This window comes from Spea bombifrons, chromosome 2, assembly GCF_027358695.1.
Source record: "Spea bombifrons isolate aSpeBom1 chromosome 2, aSpeBom1.2.pri, whole genome shotgun sequence".
NCBI classification, from domain to species: domain Eukaryota; kingdom Metazoa; phylum Chordata; class Amphibia; order Anura; family Pelobatidae; genus Spea; species Spea bombifrons.
In genome coordinates, this window is record NC_071088.1 from 114,423,336 (window position 1) to 114,449,785 (window position 26,450).

Genomic DNA, 26,450 nt, shown 5'->3' on the forward strand with positions numbered 1-26,450 from the left:
GCGGTGTCCCTTTATTCATTTATAATGTATCTAGATTTTTTTCTCAATTTTGTCGTAAAGTAAAAGCACAGATTTTCTGGCAATCGTAACCAGTATAAATATGTTTTTGTCATCACAGATTTGAGACATACCCTACAATTTCATTGTTCTACCGTGACATCTGTTAACATGTTGATGTTCATGGCTGTGCACCTTGTCACAAACACACATTTTAAAGCTAGTGGTGTCACCCACAGTTCATGTTACATAAGGCTAGTCCTATAAAAAATATACACTAAAGCGCACACAACATCATTGTGCGGCCTCTTATATCCATCAGCCTGCTGCAGGCCTGTCATTTAAGGACGGCTGGCCTTAAAGGACTAGTAATGACTTTCCATCCTAGTCTGATCCTGGGTCAAGTACTGATTTAACACATGCACAGTGAAGCCTTGAGACATAGACAGTCAGATCCAAATCACTTTAACCCTTTCGCTGCTAAGCCATTTCCCACCCTGGTGCTAAGGCAATTTTGAGCATTTTGCTGCAGTAAATTTCTTGAGAATAAACTATACATACATATATTGTTTTTTTCAGCACACCCAGCAGATTCCAAATATATGTGTATGTATCATTAGATTTGCAAAATAAAGCCAAAAATGGGAAAAACGTGTATTTTTTCACTTCCAACTTTTTTCTAACCATAGCGGCATGTTCATTTGTGTCTTGCGCACTCCAGGTTTGTACTAGAAACACATGCAGCCCCTCATTTGATGCGCCAAGGGGTGTAGTTTTTTGCGAATGTGTACATTTTGTGCCATAATTTAACTTTCTACGTGAGCAGTAATGCCACGTCAAGGCTTCAACCCTAATTACTGACCATTCACACGCCTTTCATATCTTCATTCACTTGCAGAAGCACACCATACATTCACTCACAGAAGCACACACCATTCTGTCCCCAAAGAAATTATGGTAAAGGGAGAAAAAAAAATCACTGTTACAGCAAATATAAGTTTTGCAGTAAAAATGCAAGGAGCTCCAGGGATGAGATGGTTACTCACCTACCACACAGGCTAAATGGCTGATTTTAATAACATTTGCAGTTCATTTACATTGGCTAAATCTATCCCCATGATCAAAGGGATCATGGGATTAAAATTTAGGATTGGCCGTTTTTAAAACGGGAATGTGACTTTTCATAGCTATATGATCACTGTGGTAACATTGGCTACCACAGTGATCATTTAGCTAGAATATTTAAACTTACAAGTGATTACCTTTCCAACGGTATATGTTGGGGGTCTGTAGCGGCTTAGATGCTTGAGATCTAAGCAGCATGCCCCCATACCTCTTTAACTGACAATTGTCAGTTGTTAATAAAGTTGCGCGATGACATAATTGTGTCATTGCATGATGACGTCATCCCTGGAGGATGAAGGCCCAGCGATGCCTGTGAGGATACAGGCCAGATCGCCGGGGCAGAAGGTGGTGGAGGTCCACAGACCTCCACCAAAGTAAGTCACTGCTGAAGACGTAGTGGTTACGTCCTTAGCAGTGAAAGGGTTAATGCATATGATAGCTGTGTGATCCCTTTAAATTTGTGTAGCGTCCTCCTTGCAAATGCATGAGGCATTCTGTAGAACACATCTCCATGTACGAAATATACTCTAGAGCTGGCTCAGTGGAGGTGGATCCAGTAGCGTACCTAGCTGGGTGTGGGGAGGTCCACCCCAGGTGCCACCACGCCAGCACCCCTCCAGAGATGGACAGTAATGTCCGCCGCTAGAGGAGCAGGCTCAGTTAGGGAGATCAAGGATCTCCCTCTAACCGGCTTAAAGACAATCAAGGAGCGGGAGGTCTGTTAATGCAGACCTCCGATCCTGCTCCCTTGCGATGCACACAGCAACTAATGCTGTGCATCAGGATTTGCTGTCATATCTCGGCACACAACACTGAAGCCACGCCCACGGCCTTCCGCACTCACTGCGCCGGAAAGGACACAGATGAATAAGAGCCAAGAGGAAGAACGAAGGGGAGGAGGAATGAGTATTTGAATGAGTGAATTAATGTTTGTGAATGAGTGTTTGTGAATAAGTGTGTGTGATAGCATGGATGTGTAAGTGTGTGGAGGGGTATAGCATGGCGTAGGGAGGCTGTAATCTCACTTCTATCATGCCCAGGTTTTGGTTGCCTGGGCATGATAGGAGTGTGATTGCTGTTAGCAATTATATATATATAATATTGTTACTGATTTTTTTTCCAATTTTTGTGTGCAGCATAATAATAATAACAATAATAATGCAGCATAACCACTATACTAAGCCAAACATTGATGTGGTGTAGACTCCCCCACCTTTAAAAAAAAACAAAACACTTTTATTAAAATTAAGTAACACATCAATATTAATGTATGTATATGATTGCTAACAGCAGTCAAACTCCTATCATGCCCAGACAACCAGTACATGACAGAACCTGGACATGATAGGAGTGTGATTGCTGTTAACAATCACATATATGTATATTAATATTCTTATAGATTTTTTGTCCAATTTTGGTGTGTTACTTACTTTCAATAAAAGTGTGTTTTGTTTTTTGTTTTTTTAAAGGTGGGGGGTTGTCAGGGTCCACGAAGAAACCCACAACGCAGTGACTCACCTGAGTACCCGCTGACTGCGGGTACCAGCTCCCACGCCGCTGCTCTCACTGCTCCTGCCACAGTGCCGGTCTCAAAGAGCGAGCACGCATGCTCCCACCTCTCCTTATTCACTCCTGAATGGAGAGGGCGGGGAACACACACCACCGTCAGCACGTTCAGGGGGAAGGGCGACCTCTGGTGGTAGCTTTAAAAATGAGCACTGAGAATCATTCAGTGCTCAGTTATTGTGCTGTTAAGAGCTACATTGTTGTTCTCTCCTGAGCCCTGTTATTAACCCTTTGGCTTGATACTGACTACGCTGCTGTCTCCTATCCTGACCCTCTGGCTTTGATACCGGCTACGCTGTTAAACCTTTGGTTTGATCTGGACTTTGCTGGGTTTTCCTGCATATCGGGTTCCTCACCTTGAGCCTGACATAATAACTGAGCCTATCATGGAACCCGCAGGATTAGCTGACACTATCGCTGCCCTTACACAGCAGTTGACCGGTTTTCAACAGACGCTCCAAGATATGCGGGCTGACCAACAGAATCTACGGCAACAGGTGCATCACCTGCAGTTACAACTGAGTGCACCTACCGAGCAAGTTCCACCTACTCCTTCTACGTCAGCACCCCCAGTCGCTGAGGGCGCTACTGCCCTTGAACCCCAAATCCCATTACCGGAAAGGTTTTCAGGAGATCATAAGGCCTATCGTGTTTTCATTACGTCCTGTGAGATCCTGTTTCGCCTTAAACCCCGGACCTACCCTACCGACTACGTTAAAGTACATACTGCTATAGCCTTACTCTCTGGTGAACCTCGACTCTGGGCACACCATCTTTTACACAGTAATAGCCCACTGTTGGACTCTTGGCATTCGTTCCGTGAAGCTCTGGATTCCCTCTATGAGGACCCCTTCAGAATGTCCTCTGCTGCTACTACTATACGTACCTTGAATCAAGGCCGGCGGCCAGTAGAGGAATACATCACAGAGTTTCGGCGTCTGGCCTTAGAGTCTAACTGGAACGAACCAGCACTCCATGACCAATTTCGCTGGGGTTTATCGGAGGCCATAAATGATGAATTAGCCCGCACTTCTGTTCCGTCCTCTTTGGAGGAGTTTGTGCGCCTGGCCACACAAATTGATAGAAGGCTCCGGCAGAGGCGATCTGAGCGACAAGCCACGTCTTCTAGCTGGACACCTGTACGTACCCTTCCCAGGGCACTCTCCCCTCCTTCTACAGAGGAACCCATGCAGATCGGCATAATTCGAGGGCCACTCTCGGATGCGGAAAAAGAACGTCGCAGAGCCCTGAACCTCTGTATGTACTGTGGTAGACCTGGCCATACCTACAAAGACTGTAGAACCCGTAACCGCTATACCAACCACCCTGTTTCATGTTAATTCTGGAAGAAATCCTTGTCTATCACCTCACTTATCCATTCCCGTATCTTTGCAGTGGATTAAAGGGGAGATCAGTCTCCCAGCCATGATAGATTCCGGCGCCAGCGGAAACTTCATTGACGCCAAGACACTTCAGATTTTGAACATCCCTACACGTTACAAGAAAACTCCTGTCTGTATCCAACTAGTGGACGGAAGCCCTCTTAAGACCGGCCCTATTGTAAGGGAGACCATCCCTTTGACCCTCCAAATAGGGGTCGGCCATGTTGAGACCATCCAATTCGACGTTGTTCCTTCTCCGGTATCTCCTATTATCCTGGGCCTCCCATGGCTTAGGAAGCATAATCCTTGTATCAACTGGGAGTCTGGCGTGCTCCAATTTACTTCCACTCAGTGCACCATCCGTTGCATAAAGACTGAATCCATCTGCCGCACACAAGTTATGCTTTTACAAGAAATTCCCCTTCCCTATTATCAATTCAAAGATGTCTTCGAGAAGAAAAGTGCCGATAAACTTCCCCCCTCCCGACCGTATGACTGTCCTATCGACCTTTTGCCAGGTGCGGCTATCCCCTTCGGCCGTATCTATCCCCTCTCAGAGCCAGAACTCATCACATTAAAAGAATATATAAAGGATAACCTGGCGAAAGGGTTTATACGTCCTTCCACTTCACCTGCGGGAGCCGGCATCTTCTTTGTACACAAGAAAGATGGGGGTTTGCGCCCCTGTGTCGACTACCGGGAACTCAATAACATCACGGTGAAGAATCGCTACCCGTTACCCTTAATCTCGGAGTTACTAGAGCATGTGCGTTCTGCTAAAATCTTTACCAAGCTGGACCTCCGTGGGGCGTACAATCTGGTCAGAATACGGAAGGATGACGAGTGGAAAACGGCTTTTCGGTGTCGCTACGGACATTTTGAATATCTAGTGATGCCGTTTGGCCTATGCAATGCTCCAGCCACCTTCCAACACTTCGTAAATGATATTTTCCACGACATCCTAGATCATTTTGTAATAGTGTACTTAGATGACATATTGGTGTACTCTCCGTCACTAGAGGAGCATCGGAAGCATATGTGTCAAGTATTGTCTCGTTTAAGAAAACACGGACTATATATTAAATTAGAAAAGTGTGTGTTCGAAGTGCAAAGAATTGAATTCCTCGGGTATATACTATCCCCAACCAGTATCGAGATGGACCCAAAGAAAGTTTCGGCAATTCTCAACTGGTCAGCTCCTACAGACCGTAAGGGTGTCCAACGATTTGTTGGTTTCGCTAATTTTTATCGTAAATTTATTCGTAATTTTTCCCACATAATACAACCTATTACCGCACTCTCATCAAAGAAACAAAGATTTAACTGGACCGAAGCAGCTCAGAAAGCCTTCGATCACCTAAAAAAAAGATTTTCTTCCGCCCCCATACTCCAATTACCGGATTCTCAAAAACCCTATACACTGGAGGTTGACGCATCTGACACCGCCGTCGGTGCCATCCTTTCCCAGCGGCAGGACGTTGACAGCCAATTGCACCCAGTAGCTTTCTTCTCAAGGACACTCACACCAGCCGAGAGAAACTATTGCATTGGTGAACGGGAATTGTTAGCCATAAAGCTTGCACTGGAGGAGTGGCGACATCTCCTCGAAGGGGCCCTTCACCCTATTACGGTCTTCACAGATCATAAAAACCTAGAATATCTTCGATCCGCCAGACGTTTGCAACCCCGGCTAGCCAGGTGGTCTTTATTTTTTACCCGATTTCCATTACATATTACCTACCGCCCGGGTTCTCGCAACACCAAGACAGACTCCCTGTCCAGAATGCATGAACTTCCTGCAGCAGATTCGCCAGATCAGGATACCGTTCTATCCTCTAACCACTTTCTGGCTGTAACCCATTCCGTTTGGGATTCAGTACGCCAACATTCTAGTAGAACTAACCCACCTGAGATTCCCGGATTACGTCATGAACAGGGTTTTTATCGTTACAACAACTTTATTTATGTTCCACCTGAGGATCGCTTACAAATTTTACAGTCATTTCACGACACTCCGGCTGCTGGTCACGGGGGCATCAAACAAACTCTCGACCTGATCCAGCGCTCCTTCTGGTGGCCCGAGATGAAAAAAGATGTAATATCCTTCGTGAACTCCTGTGGTACCTGTGCCCGCTCCAAAGAGATCCATCAAAAGACGGCTGGTCTCTTGCAACCCCTTCCTATTCCTTCGGGACCCTGGACTGATATTACAGCAGATTTTATTACTGACTTACCGTCTTCCAATAATCAGACTACGATCATGGTTGTGGTCGACCGCTTTACGAAGATGGCGCACTTCCTTCCGTTTAACCATCTCCCTTCCGCCACCGAGACAGCCGCACTGTTCATACGTGAAATCTTCCGCCTTCACGGCTTACCCACGCGAATAGTTACGGATCGCGGCTCCCAATTCACCTCCCACTTTTGGAGGGCTTTCTGCGAACAGTTACACATTCAGCGGTCCCTATCTACGGCATTCCACTCACAGAGTAACGGCCAGACGGAACGCACAAATCAAACTCTGGAACAGTACCTTCGCTGCTTCACTTCCTATCTCCAAGATGATTGGAACCATTACCTACCTTTAGCCGAGTTTGCTTACAATAACCATACTCATCGCTCCATTAAGATGTCCCCCTTTTATGCCAATCATGGATGCCATCCTGCTATGCTTCCGGGTTCTCCCATTTCATGTGCTGTTCCTTCGGTTTCCGAATACGTTTGTAAACTCACCAGAACATTCGAAACCCTTCGCGAGACACTACAAAAGACTCAACAACAACACAAACGTTTTGCAGACCAACACCGTACTGAAGCCCCAATATATCATATGGGCGACATGGTCTGGCTATCAACCAAACACCTCCATCTCAACTGTCCCTCTAAGAAGTTGGGGCCAAGGTACATAGGACCTTTTCGTATCCGTCGCCTCATTTCCCCTTTGGTGGTGGAACTCGAATTGCCAGACACCATGTCTATTCACCCTGTTTTTCACGTATGTCTCCTAAAACCATGGAAGGAGAATCCCTTTCCTAACAGACGACCTGATCCTCCCGCTCCTGTCCTGATTGATGACATTGAAGAATATGAGGTGGAGGAGATTCTGGACTCACGACGACATTATGGTCGCCTCCAGTACCTGATCCGCTGGAAGGGATATGACCCCAATGAAGATTCATGGGAATCAGCTCACGAAGTCCATGCTCCCGATCTCATCTCTGCTTTCCATCGTCGTCATCCGAACCGCCCAGGACCTTCTAGAGTCGGAAGGCCTCCCCTCAGGGGGGGGTACTGTCAGGGTCCACGAAGAAACCCACAACGCAGTGACTCACCTGAGTACCCGCTGACTGCGGGTACCAGCTCCCACGCCGCTGCTCTCACTGCTCCTGCCACAGTGCCGGTCTCAAAGAGCGAGCGCGCATGCTCCCACCTCTCCTTATTCACTCCTGAATGGAGAGGGCGGGGAACACACACCACCGTCAGCACGTTCAGGGGGAAGGGCGACCTCTGGTGGTAGCTTTAAAAATGAGCACTGAGAATCATTCAGTGCTCAGTTATTGTGCTGTTAAGAGCTACATTGTTGTTCTCTCCTGAGCCCTGTTATTAACCCTTTGGCTTGATACTGACTACGCTGCTGTCTCCTATCCTGACCCTCTGGCTTTGATACCGGCTACGCTGTTAAACCTTTGGTTTGATCTGGACTTTGCTGGGTTTTCCTGCATATCGGGTTCCTCACCTTGAGCCTGACAGGGGTCTACACTACATCAATGTTTGGCTTAGTATAGCGGTTATGCTGCATTATTGTCAATGTCTGGCTCAATGTATAGGGATAGGGATTACGCTGTACCACCGGCAATGTCTGCCTCAGTATATAATGATAACAGTTATGCTGTACCACCGTCAGTGTTTGCCTCAGTATATAATGATAACAGTTGTACTGTTCCATGTTTGCCTCAGTATATAATAACAGTTATGCTGTACCACTGTCAATGTTTGCCTCAGTATATAATGATAACAGTTATGCTGTACCACCGTCAATGTTTGCCTAACGATAGAAGCTATGCAGTTTTAAAGTGTGTGTGTGTGTGTGGGGGTGTCACATACAGGATACGCCCCAGGTGCCAAATACTCTAGGTACGCCCCTGAGTGGATCTGAATGTGCGCATTTGTGGAAAGCGCTCACATTCATTTCATTGGGAACACTTTCCTGCCGCTGATTGGTTGTGTCAAGAATTGTCAGACCACAAGGGTGGAAGGCAGCTGCAGGGCTGCAGCTTCCACTTTAGGTTAGTGATATATCTTTTAATTCCAGTTTCCAAAGAATGTAAAATTAAAGTACTCACACAGTTCTTTAATATGTATTCTTCTATAGTGTGTCAGGAATAGTAAACTGTCCCTTTAATACATATGATTATAACTCTAAGTCTAGTCTAGGTAGTCAGAATCCATAGCAGCTCAAGTCCCTTACTTTGCCTATCCCTGGTTTCTGGCACTCATAGGGTTTCATCATTTTCACGAATGTTCCCTCAGGATACAGATACACTTCGCAGACCGGTGGCAGGGAAAAGATCAGTGACTCATGGCTAATTTAATACAAAATTCATAAAACTCGTGCTGTCTTCCCTGGAGTGCCTTAAGGAATTATGGTTATTTTATTTGGTGCCAATTGTATTAACAGCTTTAATTGTAAGCTATTTCCTACTCTTTTACAAAAAGAGAATAAGTATAATAGGAGTAATTGTATTACGAATGATCTATTACTGGCAATAAAACTGACTTAAATGACTTCTGGGTTTCAAAAGTATTCCATGCAACGGCACAATATAAGTAAAAACAGTGTTGCTACTCGACATTTTTTATATACTCTGATTACAGCTATTAAGAATTTGAGGCATGTTCTGCTTTGCAATGCATGGCAAACCACTTGGTTACTAGAGTGTTTAATACATACAGTATCTGCTGTAAACAAATAAACCATTCATTAAAGCTAATGGTCTTCCAGCTGCTGCAGAGCATAGCCTCACAGTGCCCTCTGGTGGCCAAATAATGACATATTTAAGAGTTTGGTCTCAACTAAGAAACACAACTTGACATCATGTAAGAACCACTCAGCTCACCTAGTTTCTGTTTTCCTGCTGTAAAAACCTTGACCTGTTCAGTTCTTGGTCTTGTCTTATTATTAACCTCTACCAGTTCTTCTGGGAGGCTGTTCCACTTACCAACCACCCTCCCAGTAAAGTAAAACTTACTTGCATCACATGTGAGCAGCTAACCCTCTAGTTTTAGACTATGACCTTTTTTTTCTTAACTTTGGTAAATCGATTTGTGTTAAAATGTTTCTATTACACCACTCTTTCTCTTCTTTATGCATCAATAAGTTAATGCCAAGTATGTCAGCTCATTTTTTTATGGGCACAAAACAATATATTTGCTTGTTTGCATCAACTAGACTTTTCACCTGAAAAAGTCACTCACTTCTTCAAAAGGCAACTCATTTTAGAAAACAAACTCTCTCTGGGGTGAAGCATTTTGAGAGCAGGGAGGGCCAATGTGCCAACTCCAGTATTGTAGCAGACTGGATGCCCAAGCCGGGTTTGCAGGATCCAGTCTAGGAGCTTGTGCAAATTGGTGTTCCTAAGCGTTATTGCCCTAAAGGGCCATGATTGAGATCCCTAGAAGTGGCATTTATTGCCCTCATGTTACAGGGTTTGCCACACACATATATTGTGCATTGGCAGGGGTGTTCACAATTACTCACACACAACTTAATTAAGCAGTTTACTCAGAAAAACAATCACATTTTACTTTTATGTAATGGTATTTTTATAAATAAATAATGGTGAGATAAGCCGTGCTTCCAGAACATGTATCATTTTTGCATATTGGTGTCCAGCTCAGGTAAAGTGCTGCCCCCTGCTGTTCGCTTTCATTAATGTCATTCATTTATACAACACACATACTGAAAGGCAGCACTTTACCTCTTCTGGTCACTAATAAGCAGGGCCCTAGTCACCTGTTATTTTTGTAAGTCTAATTGTTATGTGATATACTATTTGTCATGTCCTGCTTACCCATTGTATAGCGCTGCGGAATATGATGGTGCTATATAAAAGAATAAATGATTATAATGTGTGCCATGGAGGTGGAAGATATGGTCACTCTAAATGGTTCCAGTATGGTGTTTTGGGTCTGGCATTTGCTTGCACAACATGGCTGCCCTCGCTTTCCTGTTTTTGTTTGTGAGCTAGAATGGGAGCTCACTTGACTGCCGCATAAAAATAAAATAAAATCCACAAAAGTCGCATGCATTGCAAAATGTAAATCTTTATAAAAGTAGAAGCATACAGGGAAATCAGAGTTTCACCTGAACGGCTTAATCATAGACCGATACCCGTAGCCTAAGGTCAACATTTTGAATATTAGAACCCATTGGAGACAACATACGTCAACAAGATGAGAAATCTAGAAATAGCATAATCATTAGAGGAATCATACATTTTACGTATACCCAGCTCTTTAATCATGATTTAAGAGCATAATATATTTAAGAGCCAGGGCCGATTCTTCATCCTTGTCTGGTTCTGGAACACTCTGTAAGCAGGCAAGCAGAACTTGTCCTATTGTTCAGAGGAAATTAAAGTAAGATAAGAAGACCTGCCATGTTTGACATACACATGTCCTTCTTATATGTAACATACCTCCGAACCTCGGTCACCTTGTAAGTAGTATTTGCGGAAGCATTACTGTGGTTGGGCTGTAATTTAGCCAAAGGGTACATTCTTGTATTTTTCTTAATAAAAACTGATATTTGTATTTTTAGAATGATGCCGCAGTTAAGAACGTCCTAATTACATTCTCAATCTTGTAAATGTTCCAAAGCACATTTTTTTAAACAGAAAAAAAAAACAAGGCGGCACCATGGGAATCGCCAGCTGTACCTCTCCTGATCTGACAGTTAACATTAGCCTATTTTGATGAAATCAAAGCGCCAGCAACAAACATTATATTCCGAATGCCTTTGTGAATCTGCAGTGGTAGCTGTGTCTAGGGGCAAATGAGGTGTTGTGAAGACTTGCTGTGAAGATAGATTACACCACGTTTGCATACTGCTAACCATGGGAGCCACAGAAAATTAACCCTTTACAACTGAGCTGGTCAATCATGGCTGCTTCTGGACTATGATACCCACTCATTGGTTTTCAGAAAGATGGTTAGCGTAATTCAAGAACAGCTGGAGAACCACATCTGCCACAGTAAATAACAGTCCATAATTTGCTATGACATGGCGGACAACCAGTTTATGTGCAGCCGTCCTGGCAAGCATCTTAACAATCAGGATAGTAGGCCATTCTGGCATTAAGTGTGGAAAAAAATCAGAGAAGCCATGAGTTAATAATCACTTTGCTGCCTGTGTTTTGCGTGTGAGCTCCTCAGTGATATATTTACCCTGGCCACGTCAGACTAGGCCTAGAGCAGCAAGCAGCTGACTGGTACAACGCTGTTCAATGGACTAGATCTCCTCAACCAGCACATTTATACTATGGAAGACTGTCCCTCACCATTATATGGGTACAATGTACATAATATGTATAATGGGTAAACAGGACATAACAAGTAGTGAATCATATAACCATTTGGACTCACAGCAGCAAAAGGTGAGGAGGGTCTTAAAAGGCTATACAAATGGTCAAGCTAGACTGTGTCATATTGTAAACATATGACAACATTTAATTGATAGAAATACACTCATACTGGACATCTTATACATATCAGCCTTGGGACAATGTATACACTAATAAACAGGGCTGGGTTCTCTCTATCTGCTTTATAATAATGTAGTCAAAGCGAACACGTAGAAAGCAATTCTCTTACTGGCAAAAGAAGAGGGAGGGAACATTTCAAATGCCTTTCTTGACAGGACCAATTAATGCTTAACTCACTCACTTGTTTCTTAAATAACCCGCCATATCAGATGTATTATTGGCCACCTCTGGTATTCAACTTGTAAACTATGTCTCGCCAAACAGAGCAATGAATACATTTTTGCGTTGCCTTAATAAACACGTTTTATAATTATAGAGATCTACAACAAATGCTCAGCTAAAGACATGGAAAGAGTGGTTGACCACTTTGGTGCTGACCAGGTCGATTACCAATACTCATTAATTATGCAAATCATAACTGCGATTACAGTGCTTTGTCAGTAAACCCATTACTGAAGGTGTCATATGAAACTTGGATTAGGAGACCTAATACCGGGGTTATGCAAAAATATAACAAAGGTCTCTGGAGTATCTGGTCGTGGCCGGTTTCTTCAGAGAGAACCAAATCATGCAAACCATTGCCCTTTCCATGTATTATTATTATTATGATTATTTATTGTACCTACATTTCCAGCCACAATGGGGCATTTCATTGTTGGTAATAAGTGCAGGGCACAGGTCTCCATCAGTGCTGGTTATCTGTAGTCTATTTAAATGTCCCTTAAACTCATTCATAAAGGTAAATATGATATCATACAGTAATATGCCTTTTTTAAATAATTGTTTACAATTCACCAAAGCAGACCTGTGACCTGGGATCTTGGCATCTGGGGCATTGCTGCCAGGCACCTTAAGGGTGTCCTCCACCTCTTGGTTTCTGGGGTCAGGGCCGGACATAAGAGCGGCCAGATATGAGAGTCCGCAGGTTATGTTTATACCCCCCCTGGGCATTTTCCTGATGGGCCAGATGTCCATTCAGGACCTACCAGGGGAAGTTGCTCCTCTTGGCCTGTGGAAGTCACAGCCATTCATCGGTAATCTACCATAGGCGAAAAAATCACCAAACATTTTATTTTTCTTAAATATCACTCTTACACAATATGTATTATAACAATAAAGAATGTGAACACATTACATATGTAAGAATAGCTCCCCCCAATTCCAATTAGGTTAAACTATGTGTGCAGTATGACACAAAATGTTCCACGTGCCCTGACACTACTTGTATAATTGTATAAAAATGTTCTGGGATTTTATGTCGGAAACCCAAAAGAGCTAAACCCAACGACAAAAATATTTCAGACCACCGCATTGAAATACAAATATAATGCCGATGGGTACGAAAGCATCTCCCCTTTCAAGTTTATTGCAAATGGGGGATTTTACACACACAGCTGAGAGAATGCCGGGTGGATAATGTGTTGAGAAGTTAAATAGTTTCACAGGAGGATGAGACCAAAGAGATTGGGGCTTTGCCTAGTAGGGGATCTTAGACATCAAATGGCCGAGCAGTCCCGCTTCCTGTGCTGCATTGTCCCTCTTTTGTTTGTCTATTTGTTCCCTTTATATACCTCAAACTGTGCAGCATCATGTTACTGATAACCGTTAACTTCTCCGGCGCTATCACACATACAGACAAATGCTCCCCAGGCCCATTCACCAGCAATGGTTTCAAAGCACGGGATTAGCCCTTTGTAGAATCATTAAGACTTTATTGTTAAACTTGCTAAAAATGGATTGTGACCTTGCGGTAACCCAACTCACTAATCCTATGTATGTTAATCTGCTCTAAGACTTTGTGTTGTTGTAGAACCAAGAAAATAAAAAAAATAAAAGGTTTCGTCATCATATAAAATGCAGTCTTTGAAGTTTATTTCCTGAAATTATTTCCCCCCCTGTTTTTGTGTGTCCCATAGTACTGCGTTTTATGCCATATATTCTATTGTATACCATATATGTGTGAGTGACAAGCTATTCCATCAATAGCTCTAGAAGGGACATTGGTGTCTTAAAAGCTTGCTTTCTCAGACATTATGGTGGACCCGAATAATATACATTAATCACTAGGGCATAAGACTCTTGAGCCCATCAAGAAGAGAGGGTCGGTGCGCTAAGGGCACCAAAGTCTTGTACAGCAGATCGTTACAATAAATCTCTTTAAAATTGTTGAACCCACATAGATATTAACTAAGCGTAAGGTTTTTAAGAAAAGGGTTTTTTCAGATAGGGTACGGATCCTAGTGTTTTAGAGGGTGGTCGTGTACAGATTTGCTATTTTGATTAAGGAAATTTTATAATATTTAACTTTTTTGTTTCTCTTATGTTATTCTATTATGTTTTACAAGTGACAAAAACCAGAATATTTTTCAGTAACTGTAGCCATGGGGGGGATGGCAAGCTCCAGCCTGAGGGCAACCAAAGCTCAGTGACACAGAGCCAAAACAATCTACATCTGGCAGATAGTAGGCCAAATGAATGCTATATGTTCCTGTCCAGCATATGTTTGCCAAAAAGGACAAGGTCAACAGACATTTAAAGTTCAGAAGGAACTTGACCAGGTAGATTCAGCTTTTCTTTAATGCAGTCAGCAGATTCTGTAGCTCTGTATAATGAGTTGTAAAGACAATGACACATTTAAACAAGTATAGAGGGCCCTGGTCTTTAGAGGTTACAGTCTATTGGGAATGGTTATAAAAAAGCATTTATTATTAATTGATTTAACTATAGCACCAACATATTCCACAATGATTGGAATACAACCTTGTATTACACTACTTCCGAAGGTCTTCCCTGGCAGAAGTGGTGTTTCATGACCCGTAAACAAAAGTTTCTACATGTAAGGTGTTTACATTTCTACAATATGCAAGTAACCAAGACCTCTCACTTGCATAATAATGTGTGCTAATTAGTTAAAGCAAAAGAAAAAAAGAAAAAAAAATTGCCTGAGTTTATAAAAATGAAACAAGAACCTATACATGTCATAGCCAAAAAAAAACCAAAACCAGACACCCCGAAGCACCCAGAGTTTTGTTAGGTTACCTTTGTCACAGGGTTTATTCTTGATAAAGGGCAATTTGCTGAAACATTAGGGGGCTACTCCAGACTGTCTGCCCCATACACAATGAGTTTTGTGGGTTTTTTGTTTGTGTACATTGCCGTTCTGATTATATGTACGCACTTGATTTTTGTTTCAACTTATTAGCACACATTATGTGCAATCTAATGAAATAGCTGTTCGGTTTTTGCAAATAATATTAATAATAAAATAAAATTTGTAAAAAATTATTTGAACAATGTTTAATTACATTGGTGTCAGACTTGGTTTATTCTTCACATGAAGAACATAATGATCATCTGTTCTACTAAAAAAACAAGTTTGGGACCTGTGGAGTGTGGCCCTTGGAGAATTTTCAAGATTAACGTTTGTTGGCAGAAAATACCATGTCATCTTGGGGTTAAATGGATAACCCCAAGAGGTTTATTTCATAAAGACGAATAGAGGGTTATGCAAATGGTAGCGGAACTTCTATCATAACCAATAGACTCCTCCACTTTTACCATTATGCGCCAGATCTGTGCTTTATAAACATCGCCGACAAGGGTTTTGCATAACAGGCAGTTCTAGTTTTAAACATGGAAGTGGAGTTGCAGTCTCCTTCCCCGACATCTGCATATTGATGCCACTTATTGTCCTCCCCAATGTGATGAACCTCAAAGACAACTATCCAGCAGCACCAAAATTTTAATGACAATGCGCCATGATAGGGTAAGAATAGGAATGTGTTTATGTTGCAAACTTGAGCTGGCAACAAAACTGTCTATGGTTCTGTATCCTAGACATGAGTGTCTCAAACTATTATGTGCATTTAATGGTGTAATTCCGATGCATCTTGGGATTCATTAATGCCTGTTTAGTACGAATTTCATTAGGAGACCTCACAGGGGGGGGCAATGTTGAAACTGAGGATACTTGGAAAAAAAAGTTAAGAATAAACTGCCGCTCATACTAGAAAAATGACAAAGATTCGAAATGCCAACAATAACTTTTAAATAAAAAAAGAAAAAAAATATAACACATATTTTAGCTGAATCCAGTTAAATACTTTCTCAGTACTCTTTACACTATACGTAAAGACCGTATCTCCAGAAGGATATAGATATGTTGGAGAAAGTGCAGAGAAGGGCTACTAAAATGGTTTATGGATTACAGGATAAACCTTACCAGGACAGGTTAAAGGATCTTAACCTATATAGCCTGGAAAAAAGACGAGACAGGGGGGATATGATAGAAACATTTAAATACTTAAAGGGAATCAACAAGGTAAAGGAAGAGAGTTTATTTAAAAGGAGAAATACTACCACAACAAGCGGACACAACCATAAACTAGAGGGGCAAAGGTTTAAAGGTAACATCAGGAAATATTACTTTATGGAAAGGGTAGTGGACGCATGGAATAGCCTTCCAGCAGAAGTGGTAGATGTTAATACAGTACAGGCATTTAAGCAAGCATGGGATAGGCAGAAGGCCAAGCTAGATATAGGATAAGGGCAAGTACTAAAGGAAAGTACTCAGAGGTTGGGCAGACTGGATGGGCCTACTAGTTCTTATCTGCCGTCACTTTCTATGTTTCTATGTAATTTCCTCCTCACCTTTTGGATCTGTAAATACAAACTGGTACGTTATGCACCACTCGTTATGTCCTGATTGCCAATGATACAGTAGCGGAATAATAGTACTGGGTAAATCAATAAATAAAAATAATATTAATAATTATAATAATAAATGTGACTCTGACACCAAGTCTTCTATAAGCTGGTAAAGGCCGGACATAGGACAGTCCCCCCAAATATCTCCGTCTTTAACCCATGCGTTATCCTACCACAGTAACGTATGCATAAAGAACATTAGATGATCTGCAACCTTACATTGTGCTTTTAAGTGTGTAGACACAAGTACCCTGGGAGTTGCGAAGTTTCCTACCTATTTTGTTTAGACTGTGTTTACTGAAGGAAGTTAAGGTGATTTTCATTCACAAACCCTTGAGTATTTGGTAAACTTTGTCTACTTAAGAATTCACTTCAATTCTGTCGAACTAAATGGGTTTGTGTATAAAAAGCGACTCAGGGGCAACGTTTAAACAGTTGCCTTATCACCATAGCAACCAATAAAATGCTTCTGCTGACTGGATCAGTCTATCGGTTGCTATGGTGATAAGACCACTTTTCAAACCTTAAAAGATAATATTTTCTCTGATGTATCATCCCCAGTGTTTATCGCTTATGATATTGCAGTAACATGATCAGAATGTTTTTTTCAAAATAATGTGGAGGATGAGGATTCTCATGGCATTGACTATGATAGATTAATTCTATGGCATTTAATGCACAATACCAGGTTACAATTTCAATATGATTTACCAACAGGCCTTAAGGGAGTTCAGGGGATGTTTTAGGGACAAATAATTGCCAAAAATCTTGATCACAGAAGCTTCTGCTGAAAATGGCGATATCCATATGTCACAACAGCCAACAGAGCGACACATAGATTGTGTTCACACTTTCATAGTAAAAATTACACTGATCGAGGTTGAAAATGGTTGTGTTTTTTTCTTTCTTTATTTAAAATCTTTGTCTTTTTGAATTAGACAAATGCAACGAGCCATGGATAATAGGGAATACCCTCTGCAAGTTCAAATTTCTTTCGAAACCAGAGCTAAATGTATATGTACTGTTTGCTCCCCGTGTTACTTGAGGCTCCAATATTTTAGCTTTACAGCGCCACAAACCATATGGTGTCGGATTTTAACCAAACTTCAAAAGGACTATTACAACCTTGCCAGAGGCAGACTGCCAACCCGGTGTTTCAAGGACATGATCGCTTGACATTTGGTGAAACAAATGAGACCCTGCCGTGTTAACATTTTGGAAACACTGCTGCTGAATACAAAAGAGTGAGCACATTTACAACTAGGTAATGTGTTTAGGTGACATGCTATTAAAAAAAATATAATTTAATAACTCAGAAAGGAGTAACACGTTAGCAGCCAGGTCTATAAAATGATCCCTACAATGTTGATGCTGGCCAAAGGTTTGATTTCTATGTGTGCCTCAATAACCACTACATTTAAATATATTTCTGCTTATCTTCTTATGCAGATGAAGTAAACACTGCTTGAGATTCATTTACAAATACAGTATATTTAATAACACTGTTTTACTGCGAAATTAAAAAAATAAAAATTAAAAAACATTCTACCTAGAATTCATTAAAAAAAAATCAAGCACATTTAGAAATATGACATCAGCAACATTTATTTTTTTAAAGCACAAATAAGTCTTTATTTAAATAAACTCACAAGGTTTCGATTTTGTTGCACGTCAGCACAAATATTTTCCTATTTTACAAGATTTCGCGTGCACCTTGACAGACACGCTCAGAATATATATATACAGTAAAAGCTGTCCGTAGCTTTTTTATTTTACAGAAAGTTGACACGTTTGACCCTGTAAACAACAATTGTAACCCTTCGTCTGTAAACATGTGCTATTTGAAGAAAGAACAATATGATCTGGTCTCGTTATAAGCATCTATGATTATTGCAACATGCAGTGATCGATGCCCAAGTAAAGAAATGGAAACCCATTAGTAAAGTTTATGTTTTTCCCAGTTTTCCTTATTACATACATCAGTTAGATATCACTTCTTCATTGACAATGTTAATCAAGGCCTTTATCTGTGCATCTCCAAACAAGTTTTTTTGCTTCTTTAGGAGTAAAGACTATTTAAATGTTTAGGACCTTTTGGACCTTATTTTCTCTTTAATTTAAACTGCATATTTCTTTTTCACTTTATGTATATATATAAATATCCATGCTAAATACCTTAGTGTTAAATTTGTGAATTATAATGAAGTCACCGTTCCCATTTAAGACACTGAGATTTTTGCTACTGTTCTGTGAACTGAAAAATATATAATAGTCATTTGTACTTGAATAATAAGATTTTGGCCTTTTGTGGACATGAGAGGAACGTTTTTATTCTTTTTTAATGTTTTCCAAGGAAGGTCCTCCACATTTAAGCTTTTTGTTCTGGTGGGTTTTTGTATGTTTGGAAAGGTGATCGCTCCTCATAAATCTTTTTCCACACTCCTGGCATCCAAAACGTTTCTCTCCTGTATGTGTCCGTAGGTGCCTCTGAAGTTCATCTGATCTTGTGAAACTTTTCCCACAGAACACCCAGTTGCAGACAAAAGGTCTCTCACCAGCATGCCAACGTAAATGAGCTTTAAGGTGAGAGGTCTTTCCATAAACCTTGCCACAGCCAGGAAGGTGACAAATATGGAGCTTCTTTTTTCCCGGTTCCTCATTGCTTGGAGAAGCTTGGCAATTTGGGCATTTGCATCTCCTACAACGGCGTGTTGAGCCAAGTAATGTTTTGGAGGTACTCTGTAGAAGTGCTGCAAGTTGTGGCTGGGGAGCAACCACCAGTGGATTAGCCAAATGGAAGGAGTGAATATTGTTAGGATTTGACTGTTGGAGACTCCACCACGTCTGGTCATCCATGTGAGCAGGCGTCAAGTGTCTTTGTGTCAAAGTTGTTGGACCTTGCATAAAACTTGAGAAGTCCTGGGTCACAGTGTTTGGGTCCTGAAAATGGTAGGTGGGATTGGAACCCATCTGTGGAGCTAATACCTTCACTGGAGACAAATCAAAAGAATAAGCAGCTGGGTCAGCTGGAGGAGTTAGTGGGAGCTCATGTGAACCTACAGTTTGCATATGGCCAGGATACTGTACTTTAGGAACCCCGAAGGTCATAGCATGAGAACCCATTCCTGCATTTGTTGGAATGTCATTGCTCCAAAGCTGAAACATTGTAGAGGATTGCCCGGCACTCTCAGAGGAGGGATGGGGGTAATCGCGGAGGGATGGTCTAGATGATATAACAGACCCACAAGCTGAGGAAATGAGGGCTAGTGATGAAAAGGGTCCTGTGTCTGGAGATGAACTGGGACTTCTGTCCTTAAATTTAAAAAAGAAAAAATACAAGGTTAAAATTATCTTCCAAGCCAGAATTATAAAGTTACAGAAATCCTTTTAAGTCATACAAATGTAAAAATGTTTTAATTCCCTAGAAACACTTGACTCATTTAAAAGTAATATATTTAATGTATACGCTACTTTGGATTACAATACTGATTAACATTTTTTTTCTCCATTCACAAAAGGTTGAAAAGTAAAAGCTTAATATTGCGCTATATTATAAAAATTGTCTTATTTTAGCTTAATTTATTCTCTTTGCCTAAATCCTTATTCACATTGCTTACAGTCAATGATATTGTAATGCTACCAAAGGTGCAGATAATTACATTGAAGGTAACACTGTCTTGATAACCCCATAGATGAGGATTAAAGTAGACAATGTTGCTGCAGTTCTGCATAAAATGCATTGCTGCCCTGCAGTATGCATTTTTTATGTGTACCTAATTAAAGCAGCCATCTGTCCACTCTAATGCAAGGCCGCATAGTGTTTCCAAGTACAAATGTAGCCTGTGGGGCATCACACCTTGTATAAACACCATTATATGTAAATAATTGAAAATCTTCAAGAAAAACACTAGATGGGGCTGCCAAGTAAAGTGTCCATTGTCTGCAGCAAAACTGATTAGAATTACAAAATCTTGTCATCGGAATTTCTATTCATTCATGGTCAACAGACTTCCAAAAACTGGTCCACTCCTTTTGCAATGAAGGAGTGGCGCACTTTAACTTTCTTAAAAATAAAAAATGTTTTTGCTGTCTTAAAAAATCCAGATGTAATCTTGGGGCAAAACTGAGCCATTTGGTAATCATCTGGATGGTTAAACATCTGCCCCTAGTAAGGCAATTAGATGAGCACCACAGGAAACCAGAACGTAGAACCTGACATTAGATGGGAACCATTTGGCCCATCTAGCCAACCCATTAATTAGTCCTTGGCCCCGTCTTGGATTCAGGATAGCTTTATGCCTATCCTATGCATGTATAAAATTCCCTCTCTGTATTAGCCTGGAAGGCTGTTCCACTTATCTACCACCCTCCCAGTAAAGTAAGTAAAATAACTGAATTCAAAACCACAACAACCCCCTCTCCTGTGTATGCATTTCATGCTATATGTTCACACCAGAATAAACAAATGCACATTATTTATATATACATCCCGTGGTGCATTTACATTGTTACTATTGGTAAGTGAGTTATAATATTTAATCTAGATTCCAGCTTCCCAAATGCTACATTCCCAGTATTGGAAACAAAGTCAAATCGTATCCATTAAGATCTTCAGGACAACAAGATCAAGATCCAGCACAAGGCGACTCCAATGATCATCTAAACCCCCAACGCCTTATTACATTAGCAGCCGACCGACAGACACTTGTGATCACTTTTACAGCAAAGCAGGCGATTAATATCTAAGGCCATCTCCTGATAACTTACCTGTAAATAAGACTGTAAAGTATTTTCTCTCTGTAGAACCACAGACGCCATGAGGTTTATCCCACAAAGAATGAAAGAGGTTACAGGATCATCATATCCCCAACAGAAGAATCAAACAGATGGGATGGTGTTGCTTCCACAGCTCACTCCACAATGCTGATCACTGTTTGATCCTCCACTGTGTAAACTTTTTTTTCTTTACTTCCCTTCAGCCAATCAGGAGTGTGCGTTGAGATTGCCTTTGAAGTAAGGAAGCCAACCAATCATTAAAATAGACTGAACCACTTTGAAAGTGGGGTCTAGTTGGATCTTCCTTTAAATGCAAAGACCCCCTGCTGAGGGGTATCTCTTATGTATGCAAAGGAGACAGCTCTGCTATCAGGATGTATGCAAGGGGAACTCGACCCCCCCCCCACCTACTCTTTGTATCTACGACCAAACATAGAGCTGTTCTGCAGCGATTCATTGAAAGTCTTTGTGAGATGAGATACAGTCACATCCAACAACTTGAGATGGGAGATTGTCGGATAAGGGTTCCAGCCGCAGAGCAATTTCACAGTTGTTGGTGATGAAAGGGTTAAACACATGTTTAGTAATTCCATCTGCTAATGATGCAGGATACGAGCAGCAGACCGTGTACAGACATATCACAACAATACATAAATAATACCAATACTATTATCGTTTTGGGATATTAATGTATGTGCATAATTGTAGGGAATGTCCTTAAAATTACACGCTTTACCCCAAGACTCTATTTTTGTAAAGACGGTGTCATGCACCTTAAGAAACAATGATATGAAGATCTGATAAGGTGCAGGTTCACCGTCTTATAGAGAATCAGTAGACAGACTGTGGCTTTTTTTTCAACTGTGAGCGTGTGTGGCTGAGGGTCATAGGACTTCTAGTTCAACCGAATTTGGAGAGAGGTAAAAATGCGTCGTCTCAGCCTGGCTGACTGATCTTGTGATCTGTAGTTCAACCACAGCTGGAGAGCAATAGGTTGTCCGTCAAAGTCTTTGGGGCTTATTGACTAAAGCACGAGTTTGCAATAGAGTTGCAGTTTCAACTAACTGATCACGAGTAGATCCATTCAAGCATTCCACGGAAGAGCCCGTCTTATATGGGTGGCGCAGGATGATTTCATTTGTAGTCAACACCTGCTGGAGAACCACAGGTTTTTCATTTCTTCCCATGATCACATAGCAAAGAACCTGGAAAAGTTTGTATTTAAGAAAATGAATGTTACGATTAAAGAAATCCAACGACAGCAAGAGAGAAAAATAAATACACAAACCATATTATCACATTACAAATATTTTTTTTCCCACCTATTGGAAATGTGTATTTGACTTTGTGATTGCACCGCTATCCCTAATCAGCGTCTATAAGATTAACAATTTGTAAGTGGAACATATTGCCTAAAACTGCATTAAAATACAATAGTGGGAAATAGGGCATTGTGCGCAGTAAGTGGCAGGAATGCAGGAGATACCGGGAATGTGTTTTGTTCAGTTATTTACCTTTTCATTGATGGTAGGGGAGAAAACTGGGTGTAATTTATAAAGATTTTGCAAATGTATGAATTTTCAGTTCTTATAAATATTTCTGTTTTATTAGAAAAAAAATACTAATACTGATGGATATACCGACCAATAATACAGCTGCACCCACAAAAGACCGCCTCCAAAATCTAAAGGCAAAACCAAGAAAGTGGGGCGCTTTTGTAAAACTAGAAGAAATCTAAAAAGGTAAAATATATACAATAATAGAATAGCAATCAAATCCTACCCATGGAGATAATATAATGGGATGGATTTCCCTTAAAAATAGATACTTTACTCTGAAGAGAATCAAGGTGCGATATCCCAACAGATCTTTGTACATGGGATATGACATCATTTTCTAGAAACATGTATGCATGTATAACGGTTCAAAAGTTTGGGGTCACTATGTTTCCAGCTGTAACAGAACTGCAAAAGGATTTTTGCTAATGTCCCATTGGTCTTTTAAACCTAAACTTGGAACACAGGAGTGATGGGAGTGATAAAGGACCTGTGAATGCCTATGAAGATACTCCATTAAACATCAGCCGTTTCCAGCTACAATAGTCATTTACAACATTAACGACACCTACGCTGTATTTCTGATCCATTTCATGTTATTTTAATGGACAAAGTTTGCTTTTCTTTCAAAAACAAGGACATTTCTAAGTGACGTCAACCTTTTAAACAGGAGTGTTCATACAGCAATCTATAAACATTTTGATTGATACGCTAGGTATGCATATGTTATGAAAGGAGGTCCTAGCCAGTATAGCTTAAAGCCTAATAATACGTAAATGGATTTACCAAAGTACAGAAGGGGAGTATATTTCAAAAGAAGGAGAAGTGAGACCATAATCTGCAATTAGGGGGTTAGAGGCTTAGATGTAATGTAAATACATTTTACTTTAATCAGAGGGTGGTAGATAAGTGGAACAGCCTTCCAGCAGACGTGGTAGAGGCTAATGCAATGAGGGAATTTAAAATGCATGGGATATGGTTATGCTGAATCAAAGACTGATTAAGGTTTGAGTCTTTATAGAAGGAAAAACGGGCAGGCTAGTTGGGTCGAATGGTTCTGCCATCAAAAACTATGCTTCTATATGTAATGCAGTTGAGGAGTTGAAATGCTTCTGACAGAATGACAGTAATACTGAAGACATTAAAGTACTGGCAGCCCTTTACCTTGAGTGTTGACGCGACAGTGTGTCTGCACTCAGAGAGTTGAGTGACCGTTTACTTTCCCAAAGCACCTACCAATATAGTTTTTAACATTGTTGGAAAATCCATTTCACTGATGTATCAAACAGTCAAGGAAACCTAAATAAACCAATAAAATATATAAAAGATGTATTTATTTTAATTGCATATACTAATATGAAGATAGTTCTCAAGGATTCATCCAGTACCTTTGTACAGCTAAAATATTCTTGCCAATTTTTCATCTAATAGTTTTACATCCTTTTGATAAATATTTATTTGGATCACTAGATTTGTGAGTTATGGAGAGATTATAAAATGTAACCTGGGCATGAAGAAGTTGATGTGCCAGATGGTCATCTGCGACTTCACACGGATATTTGCCACTCACTCCCTAATTAAAACAGGATGTTACTGACTGTTCAGTGTCTTTTCTATACTTTTCAGAATGTTTGTGTAATCAGGTTTGCTATCATGCTTATTAAAACTGTATTCAATTTGGACAGAATTGACAAAAAATGTTGAGAAAGTTTGGCATCCTTTTTAGTCTTCCTCCTTAGTTCATCCACACTAACCATCTGGCACAACAGGCAAATGCTCCATACACACCTAATCAGGTGCTACACTGTGTGGCCATCGGCTCGATATGCCAGTAATGTGTTCAAGTCATTCAAAGGTACCTAGACACAAGAACGTGAGCTTCTGCCCGGGGGCCAGCAGATCCTGTATGAGCACTTGTTCTATTTCCTACCCCAAGCTATTTGTCTAGTTGGAGACCATAGTTGGAGTGTTCCATGTGAATGAGTGGATACTCACCACCAGCTCTATCACTGGAGACCCACTGCATGCATGCTTAGAAATCGCTTCCATTAATTTAAAAACTATTTAAAAAGTATTTATTATTATATATTATGCATCTATTATATTAACTGAATATTACCCATTTGTTCTTACCCTGATCTATTAGACAAGCACCCTGACTCCTTATGGTACACAATAGATCAACTCAGTCTAAACCACCCAGCAGGACACTCTGACCAATGAAAGTATAGAGTAATGTATAGAGTAAATGTATAGATGACTTGATTAGCAATGCCATAAATAAACAGCTTGGTCTAGTGTTTGAGCTGGGGAAGTCACCCAAAACATCACATGGTCAACAACAATGGCTGCCTCCAGACTTTATTATAACAAAATAAGGCAAAAACAGATCTTTGTCAATGTTTACCTACATCACTGTGTACAGCATTATATAGTATTATATTTTTCCCCTTTAAAATCTCTATTATGTGCATAGACATTTGACACTGAGGATGTATAGACTTATTCATCAGGAAATCATTCACTCACTTACACATCCCACATATTGCGGGACAGCACTTTTCATTTGCCGGTCAGAAAAATGACCGATGTGGTCGCCTTGCATCTGTGTTATTAAACTATGTTAATATGTGCTTTCTAACACCTATTCCTATACCCAAGCAGAATGGCTGACAAGCTTGGTGACTTAAGAAAAGACTTCATTTAATTTTTATACAGAGGCATTTGTAAAAGCTTACATTACCCGATGCAAATCAAGTATCATTTACAGCTCTAAAAGTCAAGAGTAGAAGAGTTAAGTCTCCCAGGGAACAGAAAACAGAGTGTTGGGGGTTTTATCAAAGGCTTTTATTAAAAAGAGAGAGAGAAGAAGCATCTGTGTTTCTTTAAGGAGGGGGCTGGGAGTCCCTTTAATGTGTTTTATTGGGGAGAAGTTGTTAATTGCTCTGAGCACTGTCTTCCTGTCTTTCTTAGCATTGCCCAGCTGGACTCTTTGATGTGTTAACAACATGAACATCATTTTGGAGGATTCATAGCATTATCAAGTATATTCTACATCTCACATAAATAATAGTTTCTTCTACAGGTTTGAGTGTTGAAAGTACCAAAGAAATGAAGAAAATGGTCCGTAATGGATTGATTTCAACGAAGAATCCATTCCAGTCGCCATGTAGCACATTCATTAAATAAACATTGTTCATAGGACAATATGTAGTAGCTGTCCTGGTGGGGATTCACTCTTCCTCTTTAATGGCCACTGCATATTTTGAGCTACTTTGGAAAGTGACTCCCAAAACAAGAGTTATTCTAATATGTCATTTGTTTCAACATCCTAAGAAAACACAGAAACCCCATTGAGATTGTCTTCTCACTGGTAATTCCTGACATGGCTATGTGAACAGAAAAAGAAATGTGCTTCTATTTTCTACTTGGGGCTGTGATATGTTTTTCCAATCAATGATATAGGTTTATATTAATTTATGGCGGGTGAGCTTAATTATGCTTTGGCCAATTCATATAACCAAAACCTCTCATTTATATTATGTTCATATATTTGTTGCCAACTTTATTAGGGTAAG

General features: G+C 40.6%; 1 protein-coding gene across 1 annotated transcript; it reads right to left on the reverse strand.

Moving 5' to 3' along the window:
- Positions 1 to 18,845: 18,845 nt before the first annotated feature.
- Positions 18,846 to 21,403, reverse strand: LOC128475231 (transcription factor Sp5-like). Its single transcript, XM_053457700.1, has 2 exons — positions 21,308 to 21,403; positions 18,846 to 19,852 (listed from the first exon to the last, which is right to left on the reverse strand). The coding sequence occupies exons 1-2, from the start codon at positions 21,356 to 21,358 to the stop codon at positions 18,869 to 18,871; spliced, it is 1,035 nt and encodes a 344-aa protein (XP_053313675.1). The 5' UTR covers positions 21,359 to 21,403; the 3' UTR covers positions 18,846 to 18,868.
- Between the last annotated feature and the right edge of the window lie 5,047 nt (positions 21,404 to 26,450).

Excerpts from the sequence above, each read along its gene's own strand:
- LOC128475231 (XM_053457700.1), bottom strand. The coding sequence starts at position 21,358 with ATGGCGTCTGTGGTTCTACAGAGAGAAAATACTTTACAGTCTTATTTA. Across the intron at positions 19,853-21,307 it reads CTTTACAGTCTTATTTACAG|GACAGAAGTCCCAGTTCATC; the intron begins GTAAGTTATCAG and ends TTTAAATTTAAG.